The sequence below is a fragment of the Electrophorus electricus genome, chromosome 22 (genome assembly GCF_041902795.1).
Source record: "Electrophorus electricus isolate QZ-2024a chromosome 22, ASM4190279v1, whole genome shotgun sequence".
In the NCBI taxonomy this organism is placed as follows: Eukaryota; Metazoa; Chordata; class Actinopteri; order Gymnotiformes; family Gymnotidae; genus Electrophorus; species Electrophorus electricus.
This window is the reverse complement of record NC_137518.1, coordinates 6,535,571-6,556,596: the sequence shown is the minus strand read 5'-3', so window position 1 is coordinate 6,556,596 and position 21,026 is coordinate 6,535,571. Positions and strand designations below refer to the sequence as shown.

General features: G+C 40.2%; 1 protein-coding gene across 13 annotated transcripts in view; it reads left to right on the top strand.

Annotated features, from left to right (window-relative positions):
* atp2b2 (ATPase plasma membrane Ca2+ transporting 2) overlaps positions 1-21,026 on the top strand; it is a 101,396-nt gene that overhangs the window by 69,718 nt on the left and 10,652 nt on the right. For 6 of the 13 annotated variants that reach the window (XM_027020339.3, XM_027020335.3, XM_081705325.1 and 3 more), the window contains exons 5-17: positions 1,150-1,275; positions 1,733-1,858; positions 4,552-4,584; positions 5,732-5,821; positions 7,623-7,664; positions 8,804-8,968; positions 9,234-9,448; positions 9,850-10,092; positions 16,380-16,621; positions 16,948-17,182; positions 19,347-19,526; positions 19,851-19,938; positions 20,920-21,026. In XM_027020339.3, the coding sequence (XP_026876140.1) occupies positions 1,150-1,275; positions 1,733-1,858; positions 4,552-4,584; positions 5,732-5,821; positions 7,623-7,664; positions 8,804-8,968; positions 9,234-9,448; positions 9,850-10,092; positions 16,380-16,621; positions 16,948-17,182; positions 19,347-19,526; positions 19,851-19,938; positions 20,920-21,026 (1,892 nt within the window). The remainder of the gene's footprint in view (positions 1-1,149; positions 1,276-1,732; positions 1,859-4,551; positions 4,585-5,731; positions 5,822-7,622; positions 7,665-8,803; positions 8,969-9,233; positions 9,449-9,849; positions 10,093-16,379; positions 16,622-16,947; positions 17,183-19,346; positions 19,527-19,850; positions 19,939-20,919) is intronic. The other 7 variants (XM_081705329.1, XM_081705335.1, XM_081705333.1 and 4 more) reach the window with 4 other exon arrangements.

The following is a 21,026-nucleotide window of genomic DNA, read 5'->3' as shown; positions in this document are numbered from 1 at the left end:
TGTCTGGAGACTATAGAGTTTCACATGGCTGGCAATGACACATGCTGCCTGTGGAAGAAGACTTTGTACAGTGGAAAACGAACCCATCATGGCTAGTTGGAGCCCAAACTTGAGGGCTACCAATCTATGGCCTGTCATTATTCTGAACTTTCAGCTGGAATGGGGATAATGGTAGTGTGCAAGGCAGCTTAGGGAAAGTTGGACAGCCACGAATGTTCTGGACAGCCATGTTTAGTTCTGTTGAGCCATGTGAAGCTCTGTTCAGCCATGTAAAGCTCTGTTCAACCATATTCAACCATGTTTAGCCAGTTCTGTGCATGTTCTTCCAGGGAGGGAAAGCCAATATTGATGGCATGATACAAACCAAGAGAGTGAGGCTAATATCTTTTATATTGAGAAATCAGTTTGAAAAATCAGAGTTTCTCTTATGTTTGCCCATATAAACATTGGTGCAGATAACTTTCAAAGCATATGTAACAATTACACTCACAAATGAGGGAGAGTATCCAATCAAAAGAGGTTTTATTTGATAAATCAAACAGATCTGTGAGGTCAGGCAGGTATTCATAGTCAGGTTGTTGCAAGGTCAATAACATGGGGCAGAGTCTGGGGAGTGTCCAGGTGTCGGGCAGGAGGCAAGGTCTGAAACACAGGCAGGAGTTGAAAACCAGGAAGACAAAACTGTACCTGAACCGCTTGGTACGCAACATAAGGTTGGCAATACTTCGCAATGTGAGTCTGAGGGAGGGGAGCTTAAGTAAGGGAGCAGTAATGAGGGAAACAATGATCAAGTGTGTGCTAGTATTCCGGCGAACCAGATCGGAGGCGCGTGTGGGAAAAGTCAGGCGTGGCAGTGTGGGATTGAGCGTGATTCCTGGCATTCGTAACACCATAAATTAAGCAAAAGTACCCTTACATGTGTGGTATGCCACTAGAATTAATGCTTGTCTTGTGGGATATGGTTGTTCTACTAATTCTAAAATCAGTAACTAGTTTTCCATGAAACTTAGTCTTGGGCTGAATTACACTCTTAAGGGTTAAGTAAAAGTCTAAGTAGCATGTGAAACCTGGCCATATTAAACCAAGTATCATGGGGGTCGGCTGTGCTCAGATCATTGTTCCCATATATCTTCATACTTCCTTGTCCAGGTGATCTGCTTCCAGCTGATGGAGTCTTGATACAAGGCAATGACCTGAAGATTGATGAGAGCTCCCTAACAGGAGAATCGGATCATGTCCGGAAATCTGCAGACAAGGATCCCATGCTCCTCTCTGGTTAGATCCTGTTTTCTTACTACACATCTACACTGATAGTTTAAAACCAACAGTGACAGGATATTGAGAATACCAAAGTAACAATATTTGTGTTTATGTATCTTTTAATGTGTATTAATAGTATAACAACTGAGGGTTTAAACTGGATAAATGTCACACCCTCTGTTGCACTACTCCACCTACCCTGTCACAGGGCTTTTACTTCTGTCCACCAAATTAAGAAATGGTGACAAATGCACAATAAAATAGTAAAATGTCAGGCAGCTTTGATGCCCCAGCCCAGCCACAAAATGTGTGGCATCACTTAATTCATGCATCTGTCCAAAACATCGCACCATGCAATTGCTTCACTTGTCTCAGGACTACTGCGTCAAGGTCAAACTGCTGCATCCCTCCAACTATCTCTGAGACACCCTGCTTCCAATACTTACTGCAACTGCACTTCCTCAATCCACAGGTACCCATGTGATGGAGGGCTCGGGTCGAATGGTGGTCACGGCTGTTGGCGTAAACTCTCAGAGCGGGATCATCTTCACCCTGCTTGGTGCTGGTGGAGAAGAGGAAGAGAAGAAAGAGAAGAAAGGTATAGTGTGTAATGAAGGCTTCGTCTGTCAGAAACTCAATAGCAGGCTGTGGGTATGAGTGTCTACCTGTATTGTTTTCCGTAGATAGGTTCGATTGAGTTTTTAACATGCTTTTCCACTTTGCAGTTGGTGTCTTTATAGCTCTACAATGCAATATAATCTGGGTGAAATAATGAAACAATAATAGGTGATGGTCAAATAGAACTATATTTTGGTAATAAAAGAGGGGTTGTGAGATAGGGCTCCAGTGCACCCATTACCTTGCTCCTTTAGTAGTTGTTGATGTAGCACATGTCTGCAAACTAATGTCATTGCTCTCAATACAATTAACACAGCCATCATTACTGAATGTATGCTTAAGTGAACAATAAAATTGACAGCCCAATAGAGAATTGTTTATACTTCCAATAATATCTCTATTTAGAAAACTAGCGTGTGTGTCAGAAGTTTGAAAATGATTCATATGAGATTATTTGTCCTGTTTTAGCTCTGGATTGAAAATGATAAAATAATCTTATTTTATGTACTCTATTTCAAGCAAATTTGTATGTCTGTGCTAAACATGTACATTTGAATTACAAGTGCAAAACTCTTGCACTTAATATATTGGAAAGAATATTAATGTTTACCTGTTGCAGTAAACAGTGTGTGTGAGTGAATGCTGGCATGTGTGTATGTGTGTGGGGGGCATACATATCATGAAATTCTAAGTTTGTATATTTTTAACATTAAAACAATTTAATGTTTTAATGTGGGTAGAAATGTACACTGTCACACAATGCAGAAATGTGACAAAACATATTACCTTCATTCTATTAATCATTACAAGTATTGCAATAGCTTTGTTTGGACATCAACAGTCAGAATCAGCTTAACCTTTACCAGGGTCTTGATTGCCCCAGCTGCAGGTCTTCGACCTGTCATCTGCAGGCTCATAAGTAATATTTCACGTGAGTGAAACTGAGATTGAGCCAACTACAGCTTTCAAATTAGCCATGTGGCCACTGGCCACATTTTTTCACCCAAATTATCATATCATGAATCAGTATCATGAATAGGACTGAATCAAAAGCTGTATCATGAATAGGACTGAATCGAAAGCTATTGTTACACCCCTAGACTATGATTTTTACATGAATTTGTTTTTCTTGGGTACCCCCTTGTGTAATACCACTGCAATAAAGCATAATTTATGACACTGCTCATAAGGTAATAACCTGAAATGCAATATCGGAAATCAGTGGGACACCCTTGTATCCAAGTTACATGTTTTGGTTGTAATTTTGCTTTAAACTGGTGAGAGACAGACTAAAGTTCAACAATTATTGGCTTAGCAACTAACAGGATTACTATCATGTGTGTAAGGTGCACCCCCCTCTGTTTGCTTTACACAGAATGGTGCAGATGTTTGAAATAGCTAGGACTTAGTACTGCATAATGCATACGCTTGCTGGTTTCTCTCACAACCAAAACATGCTGGTACTCTCAGGTGGGGGGTGGGAGGGGGAGGTGAGTGGAGTGCGGATGTAGAAAGCCAGTCTAACACTGAGGAGTGTAACTGGACTGTTGCTGTGAAAGTCTGAGTTTTCTGGCAAGTGCATAAGTCGTGTCTGCACATTTAAATTTAGCTAGCCCATAGTGACTGAATACCATGAAAATGTTTAATGGTTTGCTTATAGGCTACTGTTACCTACTCATGGGTTCTGGTAGCTGTGTTAAAGGAATGTGAGAGCACTGACCTTAGCAGAAATTGAGAAAAAAAAATGGTTTCTTCTATTAAACTGATGTCATAATATTTAAAATTTAGTTGAATCTCCAGTCAAAAAAAAGTATGATATATAAGAAGGAGACTGGTGCTTGTATTGTCTAATCTTATACATCAACAGAGTCTCTGAACATGTGTTTCAAAGCCAATTAACAGTTTACATGGAGACAGTTTCTAGCTGTTGAATATGTGAAATTGTATCAATGTGGCATGAATATAAATCAATTAGAGGAGGTTTCATATTGTTTCAGTCTTGACTTGCTGTAGTATATTAATATTTATATCATCTCCTGTATGTTGACTATTGCAATTTTGTTCCAAAGATTTGTGTTTTAATTCCACCTGGGAATTACTGAACTCACTTTATTAATTTACCCACCTATTGTACATGATGATTTATAACAGTTTCTTTACTTACCGCCAAGGGTGCAGTAAAATCATTGCCTAGCAGTGCAGTAATGCATTATACAACTGGAATTTTGGTTTGATATCCAGTTGTGCAATGTCCCTCAGTGGTCAGGGGCCCTCAGGGACCTGATTGGCCCTGTACTTGTCAGGACGAAAGGATGACAGGGTCACTCACTTCCCTTATTTTGACCCGCAAGGAAAATTGGGTGTTTGATTAGCTCTGGTGCGAAGTTGAGCGCTCGGCGGCCTTTTCCGAGTCCACAAAAGTTCCGGACGACGCTTTGTGGCCAGTGAGTTGAACACTGTGATGGCAGGCTTTCATCATGTCAGAGGCAGCATTGTGCCGGCCTTTCCACCATCCTCATCAGTTGAACCCTTGTCACGAGGAAGAGGAGCAGCTCAACTTATCTGTTATCTGAATGCATACCAAAATAGTGTGGCAGTTTTCTGTGAATTATGCTAATGCTGTCTGCTAGTACAAGGCCTTACATTCTTGTTATTCTACAAACCACAATACAGGTCAGGCAGACAAGGATGGCCAGCAGCTAGCAGGTAGAGTATTCCCCTTTATGTCCGCCCCCAGACCCTGCTTTCCCCGACGGATGTACCGTAGTGCAGTTATCCCTTGGCCTGTTTAAAACCCTACTAAACTCCCTCTCCCATCCTTAACCCAGCTTCAAGCACAGTGACTCTTCACTTAAAAAGAGATGCACACCCACTACATTTTTTAAAGTATGCAGAATAAGTACATTAGTGCATTCCATCCATCCCCTTGCATAGATGTGCTGATCAATGGGTTGACCGAATACGAAACCATCAATGCTAGTTTATGATTTATTAATATTTGGAGTGTAAGGGAATTCAGTAGTCTTTTAAAAACCTGTTTCCTCTATGTTTTAAAGGACATTCAGTCCTATTTTTTGGACTGTGGTTAGTTTTTGATATTACTTCCATACCATGTTAATGCCCAGAGGATGTCCATGATTTCTGAAAGCATTCATAAATGCACATCATTGGTTTAAAAGTGTGTTGCCTGTATTTTTCTTTTGCTGAGTCATTAAAGGCTATAATACTATAGAATAGACTAGTGTATAGAATGCTTTACTCAAAGTGCCTGCAAAATATATATAGTTATTTCACACTGGCCACTTTTGATTAAATGTAGTATGAAAGGTGTAGCTTCCTAGAAATGTAATTGCTTAACAAGATGTAATTTGTAAGTGAGGCGACTGATGCATATCTGCTCTATGTCAAATTTTTAAAATAACTTTAATCACTCCTTATAATGATTTTTAATTATCTAGCTACCCATCTACTCTCTATTATCTACCTGCCTAACAAGTACTTGATTTACATAAAGCTGGAAGATTCCATTTTTTTTTCCCTTTTTCTTTCTTTTTTTGGTAGTAGTTTTGCAAAATGTTGAAAACTGGCCAATCCTCACTCTGTTATTCCATTGATCATTGTGTTGTTGTGTGCTTCAGTTTCATTTACATCTGCCTATGTTCTGTGTAACCTGTCTTATGTTGCATTTTGAATGTTTTGCTCATTGACACCATTCCCTGAATCAATTGAAAGCCACATATTTGATCTACACTAATTGTGGTGAAGATGCTCTTTGCCATACTGTTTTTGTTCACTGTTATCCTTTGATTATTTATTTATGTGTTTATTTTGTTTGCTCATTATTACTTGCTAGACTCCCATCCCTCCTCCCACCCCATTGCAACTATAGCAACCGATGGTGCTGCAGCCGTAAATTGCCCTGGTAACACCAGCCTAGTCAATGGTAGGTTGACAAGACCTCCGTTGTTCCTCTCTCATGGCTCCACCCCCTTTTCCTCTCTTTCTCTCCAGTTGTGCTGACTCTCCTCTCCTGCCAGCAGTCCTCCCACTGCATGTCACCTGACTCTGTGGCCTTCCCCTCCCACCCCACCCCTTTTAGTTAGCACAGCTGTAAGTAAGTTTCTGGGTAGGAATGCTACAGTATGGAAGCAGTTCAGGCCTTTGGATGGTTTTGGCTGTGACAGGGAAGAAGGTGGGCTGAGAACTCGTGGGCCAAGTGTGCTTTGGGTGTAATATAAGGGGTCAACCCACAAGTCACGTAGCTCAACATTAGCCTGTAGATCACATAGTCCTTTATGGTGCATTGTGAAAAAGTTCTAAGGTAGGTTATTCTGCTGAGCTTGCCATCTCACTGCTCTCTCTCTTAAGAAAAGAATGTTAGAATTTCCCCAAACATTTCTTAGGATTGTTCAACCATTTTTCTCTATACATAATTTTCCTCAAATTGCTCTGTTGGGATTGTCTTTATGTCTTGAGCTAGTCAGATTCGAGATGCACTGGAAGGTCTACTGAAGCCTTAAAAATGACCTCTTAATGCAGATTCAATACAGTTCACTTTACCAGTAAGGACTTTTTTTGATCATCAATATTTATTTATATTACACTTAGTGCATTAAGCTAATGTTTCTTTCTATTAAAGTTACTTTTTTTTTTTACTTCTGTTCACATGATTTACAATATGGTATTTACATATTTACAATATGGTGCAGAGTTTTTTGTTTGTTTGTTTGTTTTGCTGTTGTTGCTGCTACCTTGGGACTGTTTGATAAGTTAAACTTGAAGGCAGTATATCTTAACATGACAGCTCGAAGTAGTGGCCTCCATACTGAGTTTGTATGAGACATGTTTTTAGCTAAGTTTTAGGGTTTATCCAGGAAGTCTTTAGTGGTATGACTGCTAGGCCTCTCCCCCTCCTGTCATCTGTGGTGCTGCATGTGCACCTTAGTGTCAGACTCTCCCCTGCATGTCCTGTGTGGTTGTGAACTTTTCCTCTCTCCCTTCTTGTTTGTGTCCTGTTCGTCCTATCCCATGGAATATCCGAATGGCTGTTCATGTATTGTTGATGTGTCAAACTCTTGGTCATTACAGGAGCAGCACTTCTGTTCATTTTTAGCACCAAATCATAACACATAATCAGAAACAATTCAATATAGTATTTATCATATTGTTTGTCTCAGGAGAACAGTCTTTGTATCTTATTTATTTCTGACATTTTCCATATGTGGCAAAAAAAAAAATGAATTGGGAGACTTAAACAGCTATACTGTGACAATTCACATTCTGTGGTATTTACTTCAAACCACTGAAAATTAAGTCACTAAAACATATGTACTGTTGCCACTGGAAATTTGATAACATATCTGAGATTCATATGAACATATATTAAGCACATATGAAGAGTAATAATAACAGCTTTTAGCAAATTATCAAATTATGCACCAAGGTTTACTGCTAATAGAATAGACACGGTTGCCCAAAATTAACTTTTGGGGCATTAGCTCACTCTTTCTGAATCACAAATGCCAGACATTCAGCACCTTCACCCAAACCCATACTCTACTTCAGTACATGTCATTATGATACAACTATGTGTTATATATGTTACTGTCACTGAGATGTTGATGAAATACTCATTTTTCTGTCTTCCTTTTTTATTTTGGTTTCACTGTCACGTCTTTGTGATCAATGTTTTATCGTCTGCTTTCTGTTATTTTCGTTCCGTGTCTTGTATGTCTCCATCATAGGTAAAATGCAGGATGGAAATATGGAGAACAACCAGACCAAAGGTAACCTACTTTTATCTTACCACCTGGTTTGAGCTCTCTTTCTCTTCCATGATGTAGTGCAGGTCCCAGCCCCGTCCATTAAACTTGATGTCTGTTTGCAGTGTTGTCGTTTCTTGTTCTAGCTGTCTACAGCTTCTTGCAAGTGTGCCAGGGTCTCTCGATGATCTCTTGGTCTCTCTCTCTCACTCTCTCACTCTCTCTCTCTCTCTCTCTCTCTCTCTCTGTCTAAAGCTTGTCATTTATTCCCCACTTTTATCGGGTTTTTCAAATGTAGTTTCAGTAGTCGTGACCGGGTCTTTGACTGCATTTCAGGCTTTTGTGACTCAGAGCAAGGATTGTCATGGGAATACTATTCACTTCAAGTAAAGGTCAAAAATTAAACGGGTCTAACAAATCACAAGCTTCTGAGCCAGAAATCCATAGAAATTCTGTATCCATTTACAGGGAAAACAAGATATTGAATATTAAATTACCAGTCATGCAGATTATACGTTTTGTACTTAACATAAGATTGCATATGTTCTTAAGTACTGGCATTACACTACAGTTAATATTTTGTACCAAGCATGGTACTGCTCATGTTAGTGCACACAACACTTACAAATTCATCTCAAGAAACCTCCTGACACTTTGGTAAAGGTCTTCATGGCTGTCTTTTGTATTCTGCTGTTTCTGAGCATATTTTTTAAAACTGCAAGATGTTTTCTTACATGTCCACAGAGCATCTTTGAGAGCTGTGGTGTATAGTTTCTTTACCAGGCGTTGTTACCAATATAGAGTCTGTTCTGTTTCTGGGGACAGTTTGACCTTCATTTAATTGACGTCTATACCACAGTTCTTTCAGATCAGTGAACTAAAGTCACCGTCTGTATTCTGCTTATTGTCTTAGTTGCCTGATGAAAGAGCTGACAATAACCTTCTTTTACTCTGGGTTGTTATATGAATTTACCTGATAAATAAACAAGTGTCCTGAGCTCAGAAACTAGAACTCACACTATAGTGTGGTTGATACTGTCATCAGCCACCCCAAAACTAAGCACAATGCATTGGCTGAGAGTAGCTGGAAAGTCCTGCCCCAGGAGTTGGGCAGAGTGGTCAGGCTTCCTATCGTCAAAGTCTGCCCCCTCTGACCATTGCAGTGAAGAAGCAAGATGGAGCTGCTGCCATGGAGATGCAGCCGCTGAAGAGCGCAGAGGGTGGTGAAACCGACGATAAGGAGAAGAAGAAGTCTGGCGGCTCGAAAAAAGAGAAGTCTGTCCTACAAGGCAAGCTGACAAAGCTGGCAGTACAGATTGGCAAAGCAGGTAAACCCCCAACCTCCCCAACATTTGCTTCATGATTTTGTTGCTCTTGCTATTTGCCATGATGTTTTTTCTCAGTGTTCTACACAACTAAACAAACATGGACTTTTGGAGTTGACTAGTTTTTGCTTAACTTAAAAGAACAAGATTTAATTGATTTTGATTTTTTTTTTTTTGGCTCCAGATCCACTCTGGTTTTAAGTGTGTTTATAAGGCATTAAGGAAGTACAATTACAAAGCATTGCCTGTCCTCCCTGTCCATTTGCAGGTTTAGGAATGTCCGCCCTTACGGTCATCATCCTGGTGCTCTACTTTGCCATTGACAACTTTGTGCTCCAGAAGAGACAATGGCTGCCAGAATGCACTCCAATCTACATTCAGTACTTTGTCAAGTTTTTTATCATTGGCGTCACTGTCCTGGTGGTTGCTGTCCCCGAGGGACTGCCGTTGGCCGTCACCATCTCCCTGGCTTACTCTGTCAAGGTAAAGCCCATGTTTTAGTGCTCATAGGACCACATGGTAATGATAGCCAAGTCTTCATATCACTATCTGTGATGAAGGCTGAGGTCTCGAGCCCAGCTCCTACCTACAGATACACTGACCACCGAACCAAAAATCCAGCTCTCAGGCACAACAGCCAGAACAGCTATTTCACCTTCAGGAGTGATCGTCTCCTTCTCACCAACCTGTCCTTCAGGGAATGACAGTCTCCGTCACACTGTTTCTGACTCATTTTCCTCCACTGTCACAACAAACCTGTTTTAGATGCAAATTACACCTGTAAATGAACGCATGTAAAAACGGTCTATGTAAGACAACTATGGCAATATTTTATGGGTTGTTTTTTCCTGTAATGTAATCAATGTATCAATGTGCATTTGCAGAAAATGATGAAGGATAATAACTTGGTGCGCCATCTGGATGCCTGTGAGACCATGGGCAATGCTACAGCAATCTGTTCGGACAAGACTGGTACACTGACCACTAACAGGATGACAGCAGTGCAATGTTATGTGGGAGATATTCACTACAAGGTGATCCCAGATCCAAGCTCCATCCCTCCCAAAACTCTGGACTTCCTGGTCAACTCTATATCCATTAATAGTGCCTACACATCAAAAATTCTGGTAAGAGGTCATTCTGTCCTTCAGCTGTTTAAAGAGAAGTCCCTGTGCTACTATGAATAAAAAGCAATGTGAACAGTTGGCAGTAATACGCTCAGAACACCAGACCATCCAGATTAGCTAGTGTGAATGAGGGAGGACATTTTAAAGACTTCTTACACAATAAAGGTTTTTGTTTTTGTTTTTTTTAGCTCAGAGAGCACTTCATAGACGCTTGAATGTAGCAGAATAATGAACACAGTCAGTAATCAAATTTCTAGAAATAACATCATAATGAAATAATAAATTAATAATTAAATTATATTTACCATTTGCATAAGTTGCAAAATCGATCTTGTTTCCATTGATCTTTGGTTCCATGTCACATACACTGTGGCCCAATATGAACTGGCATATTGTCCAGTGGTAAATCTTATCATAGCTGGACGTTAGTAGGAGGATTAATGCTCTCTTAATAAGGCAACACTGGTTAAATACCTGAGGGCATGAACGCTGGAACAGAAATGAAACAGCTAATTTAAACCACCATCCCTTGATATACTGCAAATTAAGCTGTACATTAATTACAACAATCTTTCTCAAAATCACATTAGAAAATCAATATGAAATAGACGAATTCAAAATTAGAAATGGTCCCAGGCTTAAGAGGCTAAAATAGATGTAACCTAACATCCAAGCAGTTGCTCTGAATATGTGGAAACCAGTTCTAACAAGGGAGATGTCCTACATTTGATAGCCTTTAAATGAAATTTGATAATTGGAATAATAACTTTCTGGCCATCTGCTTTGGAATTTAGAGCTGCATGTTTTGTCATGGGAGACAGATTCATTAAATGGATTTATTTTCTTTTTTTATGGTTACATTTTAATCTGAAATTACCATCTGTGTGTGCTATCAGCATGTGTTTGTGTCATTCATATGATGAATTGTCAAAGAGTAATATTTAAATGTGCAGTGTGTTGTCATATCAGGGTCATTTGATTTGATTAAATTATTCTGAAGTCTAAAAAGCTATAGAAAAAAATAACAGTGAATTTTAGTATTGCAGATTTTTAAAAAATCAATTACCAATTGTCATAAAAAATACAACTGTATTTAATTAAACTTGTTCATTATCCACTAGACTTTAAAATAATAATACAGAATGAATGTCTAAGTATAGCAGTCTGATTAATCTTGTAAACTGTTCAGCAGACGCTAGGAGTAACCTTGAATAGCCTTCGTAATGTTCCAGGGTTTCTATAGAATGTCTCAGTGTCTTGCATTCAAGAGGATTCAGAGCCTCTGGTATCCCCCTCCCAACAGGGTAGGACAACTTATATAATTCAGCTGTGGAAACAGGGCAGAGGAAGCTTTGATAACTGTACAAAGGAAGCCTTTGATATCTACATCATTTCAGCTGTGTGCTTAATTGAGACTGTAGTCAGCAGAAGCCTCTCCACTTTATCCTTGGAGAGGCTCCCAAAGGCAGCACAGTGCCCCTCTGTAATGTTTTTAATGCAGCGTTATGTAATCGATGCGTGCCCTGCTCTTCCCCCAGCAGCCTCCATTCCTTTTTATAAACTTTCTGCTCGATCCAGCACCGCTTCTGTTTTTTCTCCTGTGATAAAACCAGCACCCCATAAAGACAGAAATACTCAGTCACCTGACATAGAAAAAGGAACTGTGATTCGCAGGGTGAGGGTGCACAGAACATGCAGCACACTTCACAGATTTGTGCACAGACTTCCACTGACTGTAATCTGTAATCCAGCTGCCCATATAAATTGCACAGAAGCATTTCTGGCACACACGATGCAGATGATGGCTGTCGGTTGGAAAGGTAATTAAGAAACAGTGAAGTGTAGGGTTCTCCTGGGACCTTTGCCAAAAAGCACCCACCCCACCCCCCCCTCCTTAAAAAATCATAACTTCAGACTATGAATACTCATCTTATTTCTTGTTTACTCCAAGATTTATCAGACGCTTAGATTTAGGGATGGGTTTTTCTTGTACAAATGGTTTATTCTTTCTGCACTTACTGGCAGTGTTGTAATATCTTTATATTATCGGGAAGGCATTACCAGGAATTCAGCAATAGAAGCCTTTTTGGTATCCTGTAATGAAAGCTCTGCTTGAGGGTGGAAGTGTGGCTTCTGTGTACAGCGATACCCCAAGCTGTAGTCTGAGCTGAGGGCCAGTTTTCTGGGATTCCACTCTCAGGTTGCCCTGACCACCTGTACTGCATGACTGCCGGGACCTGAGGTAGGAGATGTCAGCTTGAACACTGGTGTCAGTTTGACTAAGGCCCATTAATCTTTGATCGAGGGTTAGGTGTACGTACGTGGCAACCCTGTGTTTTAGAGACGACAGTTGTCTAGGTCAGGGACTGAGGTGTGTACTTAAATGGCCATATGTTTCTGGTATGTTCCCTTAGATCCTTCTTGAGCCAAGATCAATGATATCTTTTACCTGTTCAGCAAGATTTGTGCCAGGAGATTTGCGTGAACCTGTATGCATCAGAAACCTTCATAAATTCGTAGGATTACCATCTTAATTTCCAGAGGAATCACATTTAGTTGGTAGATCTTAGTATAATGTCATCTGCTGTAAGGCTTCATTTTATATGGTGATGTAAACCACAGTATAACTATTAGACATGGGTTCTAGGAAGGGGTCAATGACCTTAGTTTGCTTTTCTCTGCATATTTCTTTACTTCCCAAACTTGCTGAGATTCCAACATCTGAATTTCTCATACCTTTATGCACAGAACCTTTTAGGTAGTGCATGCTGCAGTCAAAATCACCAGCAATTGGAAACATTGCTTTATCCTATTTAAAGTAGCGCAACCCTATAGATAAGTTTTAATTATTACATACAGAAATACAGAATACATTTTAAATGTTGGTCTTTTTAAAAAACTCCACATTACTATTGGCTCCAATAAAGAGGAATTAGAGCTCTGCACTTAACAATGTGACTCATCATTTCCACTTACGAGGACATTTTAGAAATTGGCTTTACTGTGCCTTGTGTTCAAGGTTACATTAATGGAGTGTAATGAGTATGCCAACAACTAAAAATAGTGAATCCTTGTTGCCAGTTAAAAAAGGAGACACATGTATGGTGGTAGGATTGTTATTTCATACCATGGAATTCTGTTGGGGCCACATTTCACACTACCCTGTGTCAAGGTGAAATATCTTGCTGAGTAGCCTGAAGTGTGTCTTATATTTTGGACAAAGTTGCCTATCCAGCTGCAGCAGCACCACGGGGCCCAAGACCCTTGCCAAACACTCTCTCAGGCGCCATAGGCTCACCCTTCTTTGCTCCAGCCAATCAGGCTTTGGTCAGGCATTTCAGTTCATCTCATGAACAAGAGCTGTGTGGGTAAAATCAAAGCGATGTCATGAAAATGACCTTTTCAGGGACCTGGTGGTGGTGGGGGGGTACGGATAGGTGGAGTGTTGAATGGAGGCGTGTGGAGCCGAGGGGGAATGGCACTGGAAAGAGGAAGTAGCCATGCCAGCTCTTGGGCTGCCATATGCCAGGGCTCGCAGGAGTGTGTGCTGACCAGGGAGAGGCCAGCCGCTCATCCGGGCGTCGTGAGGCAGCCACTCTCTCTGGCAGCACCTCAGGTGGCCACACCCTTACGTATGACCCAACAAGACTCAGATGGTCACAATGGTGTGCAATGGCAGTATAAGAAATTTTAGAATCTAAATAGAGTTGAAAGGTGATGACTCCTCTGAATGTAGCAGTGTTCTGTTAATTTGAAAACTCTAAAAGGCTCCCCTCCAATTGTTCACACAGACTTGCACTAAAATGTGTTCATTATGCTGGCCTATATCAATGACCTTGACCTTTAGAATTATTATACAGTGCATCCAGAAAGTATTCACAGTACACAGTTCACTTTTTCCACATTTTGTTATGTCACAGCCTTATTCCAAAATGGATTTAATTCATTTTTTCCAGTCAAAATTCTACACACAATACCCCATAATGACAAAGTGAAAAAAGTTTATTTGGAATTTTTACAAATGTATTCAAAATAAAAAAAAACCAAAATCTCATGTACATAAGTATTCAATACTATTCAATACTTTGTTGAAGCACCGTTGGCAGCAATTATAGCCACAAGGCTGTATGAGTATGATGCTACAAGCTTGGCACACCTATTTTTGGGCAGTTTCTCCCATTCTTTGCAGAACCTCTCAAGCTCCATCAGGTTGGATGGGGAGCGTCAGGCCACAGCCATTTTCAGGTCTCTGCAGAGATGTTCAGTTGGGTTCAAGTCTGTGCTCTGGCTGGGCCACACAAGAACATTCACAGAGTTGTCCCAAAGCCACTCCTTTGTTATCTTAGCTGTGTGCTTACGGTCGTTTTCCTGTCGGAAGATGAACCTTCGCCCCAGTCCAGAGCACTCTGGAGCAGGTTTTCTTTAAGGATGTCTCTGTACATTGCTGCCTTCAACTTTCCCTAGTCAACTTTACCCTGACTAGTCTCCCAGTTCCTGCTGCTGAAAAACAACCCCACAGCATCATGATGCTGCCACCACCATGCTTTCACTGTAGGGATGGTATTGGTCAGTTGAAGAGCGGTGCCTGGTTTCCTCCAGACATGCCGCTTGGCATTCAGGCCAAAGAGTTCAATCTTTGTTTCAACAGACCAGAGAATTTGGTCTGTTTCTCATGGTCTGAGAGTCCTTCAGGTGCCTTTTGGCAAACTCCAAGCGGGCTGTCTTTTGCCTTTTAGTGAAGAGTGGCTTCCGTCTGGCCACTCTACCATACAGGCCTGATTTGTGGAGTGCTACAGAAATGGTTTTCCTTCTGGAAGATTCTCCTCTCTCCACAGAGCAACGCTGAAGCTCTGTCAGAGTTACCCTTGGGTTCTTGGTCACCTCCCTGACTAAGGCCCTTCTACCCCGATCACTCAGATTGGCCGGGAGGCCAGCTCTAGGAAGAGTCCTGGTGGTTCCAAACTTCTTTTATTTACGGATGATGGAGGCCACTCCATCAATGGGACCTTCAATGCGGCAGAACGTTTTCTGTACCCTTCCCCCAATCTGTGCCTCGATACAATCCTGTCTCGGAGGTCTACAGACAATCCCTTGGACTTCATGACTTGGTTTGTGCTCTGACATGCACTGTCAACTATAGGAGGTGTGTGCCTTTCCAAATCACATCCAATCAACTGGATTTACCACAGGTGGACTCCAATCAAGTTGTTGAAACAACTGAAGGATGATCAGTGGAAACAGGATGCACCTGAGCTCAATTTTGAGTGTCATAGCAAAGGCTGTGAATACTTATGTACATGTGATTTTTTGGGTTTTTTATTTTTAATAAATTTGCAAAAATTCCAAACAAACTTTTTTCACTTTGTCATTATGGGGAATTGTGTGCAGAATTTTGAGGGAAAAAAATGTATTTAACAAAATATGGAAAAAGTGAAGCGCTGTGAATACTTTCCGGATTCACTGTAATAGAAGTCAGAATATCTGTCTGACATTTTTTTTCGCTATGTGTGCAGATAGGGTCACTTTGTTTCAGATAGTAGCACTTAATATTATTGCATAACAATAATATTAATATGAGCTTTGCATGACAGGGAAGCAGACATTATTGCTCAAAGATTTATAGACATTTATAGCTACAGACATTTATAGCTCACAAATGAGTTTTTGAGGCAGTGGTAGCTCTGTGGTTAAGGTACTTCACTGGTAATCAGAAGGTTGCAAGTTCAAAATTGTCAGCCATTTGCCATAAATGTGCAATATAGCTAGTGTAATATATTTCTGTAGTACTCACATGTAGAAGGGAGTAAATTGTCTCTGGTAGTCCTGCTTTTTGCCCAAAATGTTTATTATAGGAAACTATTGTACGCACTTTAGTTAGTGACAGCATTTGTGTTTCACACTACGTGTCATTACAGCAAATGTAACCAACCAGTATAGGCAAATGTAAGCACACAATTTTGACTTTTAAAAGTGTGAGCATGCGAATGTATGTGTAAATGATTAACAGAAATGATAATTGTATGCAATATTTTACCAATTGCATATGCTACATACATCTCTTTGCTCAAAATCAGAAATCCTACAGTCTTTTCCTTACTGATGTTCTAACATGCAAACTAATAAAATTAATAGTTCACCATTTTTATGTTTGTATGAATTGATAGCATTGTATCTAATGTTTATGAAGTAGCTAACTGCCTTTTGACATTCCCAGCAATGAACCTTGAGTAACATCTCAAAAATATCTTCTTTATTAATTGGGTCTGTTGTCTGCCTTTGTCTTTCAGCCTCCAGATAAAGATGGAGGTCTCCCCAAGCAAGTGGGCAACAAAACTGAATGTGGCCTATTAGGATTGATTATTGACCTGAAGCGGGACTACCAGACCATCCGGAACCAGATCCCAGAGGAGAAGCTTTATAAGGTGTATACATTCAACTCAGTGAGGAAGTCGATGAGCACTGTAATTAAACTTCCAGATGGCAACTTCAGGATGTACAGCAAAGGAGCCTCTGAGATCATCCTCAAGAAGTAAGATCCTTTTGGTTTTCATGTGTTGATTTGGATTTGGCATAGCTTTGCCTACCTCTGTGGCATCCAGCAAATGTATAGAACTTATTATAAGTACACACAGAATAATGCTGTATATGCAGGTAGACAGTTGCATTTGGCCTCTTTTCAACTCATGTGAGAAGGTTACATATTTGAAGTGGAGATCTGAGAACTAAAAAGTTGTGCACTAAGTGCAAAAGCATTATTTTCTCATCAAAGTTAGTATGGGTTATGCAATTATACACTGTAAATGATTTGAAATAAATACACTCTGAGGTCAATGACTAATGGTGCCCCTGGTCTAGGTGCAATCGTATTCTGAATGAGGTGGGTGAGCCAAGAGTGTTCCGACCTCGAGACAGGGATGAGATGGTGAAGAAAGTGATAGAACCCATGGCCTCAGATGGACTCAGGACCATTTGTGTGGCATACCGTGACTTTCCTGGAAACCCGGAGCCCAACTGGGAAGATGAAAACAACATTCTAACTGATCTGACTGCAATCTGCGTGGTTGGAATCGAAGATCCGGTCAGACCTGAGGTGGGGAGCCTGGTCATTTTGAATTTTCAGTAACTGCAGAATGGTTGGTCGACTTATGAGAGCTTATAGCAATTAGTGAAATCTTCCAAGAAGTAATGTTAATGTTGCAAGACAATATTGCAGTGATGAGTTACTTTAGACTATATACTGTTCATATTTTCTGACTTTATTAGCTAAATGCATCAGTATATTTACTTATGGAAGATCTCACTCCTCAGTCACAGAAATCCCACGCCGGTAAGAGGTGTAGGCATAAGGAATAGCTGTATGAAATGTAATGTTAGATAGAACACACAGTTTCTTGCTCCAAAAAAGACTTTGGTCATCTGCCCTTGACACATACTTTCTCTGCTCTGAAATGAATTCATTTCAATGTTGTACTATTCAGCTTATTTGGTTTAGCTCTTGCCACCCCCATGTCCAGGACCAGACTCTGAAATTGTCTGTTTTCTGATGCACTATTAGAGAAAGCAGCGTTGGGAGGAATAAAATCAGAATTGTAAGAAACAACAAAGCACAACATGTGATACCTTGAATATGCAGCTCTCATATCTTTTGTGAATTTAATGCCATTTGTTATGGTCTGGAAATCACTCTAACAGATGCATATGTAAGTGTGGTGAAATTATTTGTTGGTATTAGTGTACTGTATCTTGAGTATCCATCTTGGCAACTGGTAGCATAACACTCAGTGAGGAGTCACTATTGATAGGATTTATTATAGCAAATGAAACTGTAGAAGTTCCTTTCAGAAATAACTCTTAGTGAATTACCTGCTAGTCTCATATAGCTGAATGAACTGTTATTGTACAGCAGTAGTCAGAGGTCTTAGTTCCTGGCTTCAGGCTCACCTCCATTGTTTGCTAATACATCAGTAGACACCTGAGAATCTGTAAATAAATTTATTTGTGTTAAATGTCTAAGGTTACCAGTCACCTTCCTCTGACCTAGTCCATTATTAATGAAGCTTTCCTCTTCTACTTGTCCCCAATAAGTTAAGTGGAACTTAACTGTAGTTTTCAAAGTACCCCAAATGACTTGGTGTCTGCCCAACATGACAGTGTCTTAGGTCTTGATTAAGTGTCTAGACATAATTTCTCTTTTCCTGCACAGTTGTATGTGACATAATGAATATTTCCTTATATACTCATCTCTGCCTCAAATAACTGAGCAGATATGATTTGCATTGTCAAATGCACAATGTGCATAATAGTGCATAAAAATCTTTACCTCATTCACGGTTGTTAATTAAAATGCACAAACCAAGGTGTATACTCTGACGTGCAACATGACTCTGACTGACTCCAGCAGTAGGGAAGACATTTTGTGCAATTTGCCCTTGTGCAAATATTGTAAAAAAAAAAAAAAAAAATCCTCATTCAGATCCAGATTTTCACTCCTGTGTTGCAGATTCCTGTGTTTTTCTCTGTGAATTGTGGACATTGTTACACTTATATTCTCTATTCTGTTATGTTCTGACCCCTATGCCTTTGTTGCGATTCCAATTCTAGTCTTGCAGCTTTGGTCTTTTTTTATTGGCGACAGTCAGCCTTGGCTTATTTTAATGACTCTGACATTGGACAGCAGATTCACTAAAATATTGCACCCTGGACTCATGCCTAGTTTCTGACATGAGCCTTGAAAAAGGTTGGCGTTACAGTATGACATGAACTGTAAAAAAGTGCTGTCATTACAGACATTTATGCATTATCTCATGTAAGTTTTTTAATCAAATCTTTATTTAACAGAAGTACAGTTTTGCACGACGAGTACCTGGGCATTAAACTAATGATTAAGCATGTTACTTCTAGTATCCAATTTCAGAGTATAATGATTAAAGTTTTCAGGCCCACTGTAAATATTACCTGTAGGATATCACCGAAACCTCCTTGTGCTGGTAAAAAAAAGTCCAAAAAATCATTTACTGATCTGCTCAGTAAATCTAGTTTGATCACAAGCATAAAAGAAGCATGGTACTTCATGCCACAGTATTGTGCTGCAGAGCTAAATTACGAGAGTTAGTGTGCAATGCAGAGAGTGTGAGAATGTTACATTAAGGTACAGAGGAAGCTCTGAAGAGGCTTTTTATTGCATGTGTATGCACTGGTGTACTGGGGCCTGCACTTGCCATAGCCTTTTAAGTTGACCAGGTTGGCATCTGCAGGTGCCTGAGGCTATCCGGAAGTGCCAGCGCGCGGGCATCACAGTGCGAATGGTGACCGGAGACAACATCAACACAGCCAGAGCCATCGCCATCAAGTGTGGCATCATCCACCCCGGAGAGGACTTCTTGTGCATTGAAGGCAAAGAATTTAACCGGCGAATCAGGAACGAAAAGGGAGAGGTACTGCACATTAAAACTAAGCTTCCTGGAACACATTTGTTTTAGAGCTGTTGCCAGTGGCCATTTGCATTCCCATTCACCAAAATGACTGTTGCAGTCCAAGAGGTTAGGTTTCAAATTTATCCACAAAACTGGACCCCTGTGTGCTATTACTATATTCACTAACCTACTAGAGTCAAGTATTTTTCTCTAAAAATACATGGATCTGTTTGGGTGCTAACTATGATAAAGCGGAACTGGGGGAATGTTTGACTACAATGCAAGCAGGCTACATGTTTTTATTATGACCAATGTCTCTTATGAGAGCTTACATGTTGTCTGTAGGTTGAACAAGAACGCATTGATAAAGTTTGGCCCAAACTGCGAGTGCTTGCCCGATCCTCTCCAACAGACAAACACACACTGGTTAAAGGTAAGGCTTCTGACAACACAGAAAATTTGTTATAACCTGTCATTAATTATACTGGATTGGCTGGATACTGTCAAATATTACTAAATATAAAGACATCGTGCTATACGCGTAATTGATGCACATCCAAGGTAGCTCACTATAGCAAGTCTACTACGGCTGAGGAACACCTACCTGCTCACAACATGGTATATCCTGCAGTTTGTGATTTGACATGAAGTTACACTTATATAGCACCTTTTTCAGTACCCAAGGTTGCTTTACAATCAGCACACTACACAATGCTTTTACATCCAGTCAACACACCAGTGAGAAGCAGCCAACTGTGCATAGCATACTCTCAACCAGAAACCGCAGCCCCCTGGGGGATTTCAAAGAGCGCAGAAAGTGGAGAGAAGATAACAGCTAGGACAGAGCACCATCCATCAGTGGGCATACAGTCATTCACAAGCACACCAGGACAATTTTAGGGAAGCCAATTTTTTGCTAACCTGGACTGTTTTTGGACTGTGGGAGAAAACCAGATAACCCAGAGGAAATCCATGCACACAGTGAGAACATGGAAATTCAACTCAGATAGGGACATGAATGTGATGAACTGAACTTCTGCCATTCCCTGCTCTTTAAGTGTTGCACCTTTTCAACCTTTTTGTGTTTTTTGAAATACTGGTCATTCCACCATATTTTTTTTTGAATAAGCCTTATCTAAATAGATATGATTATTATTAAGCAATAAAGTAAAATTGCCCCATGCAACCCATTTTTGTGCACTGTCTGTGATAGAGAGTGTGTGAATGTGTGTGTGTGTGTGTGTGTGTGTGTGTGTGTATATATATATATATATATATATATATATATATATATATATATATATATATATATATATATATATATATATATATAAATGTTACATAACTCTGGCAAAGGCACTGCAGAACTGCTACGAAGCTGTAACAATGCCATGGTGATGTATCATTATCACAGGTATCATTGACAGCACCATGGTGGAGCAAAGGCAGGTGGTCGCTGTAACCGGGGACGGGACCAATGATGGACCTGCTCTGAAGAAAGCAGATGTGGGCTTTGCCATG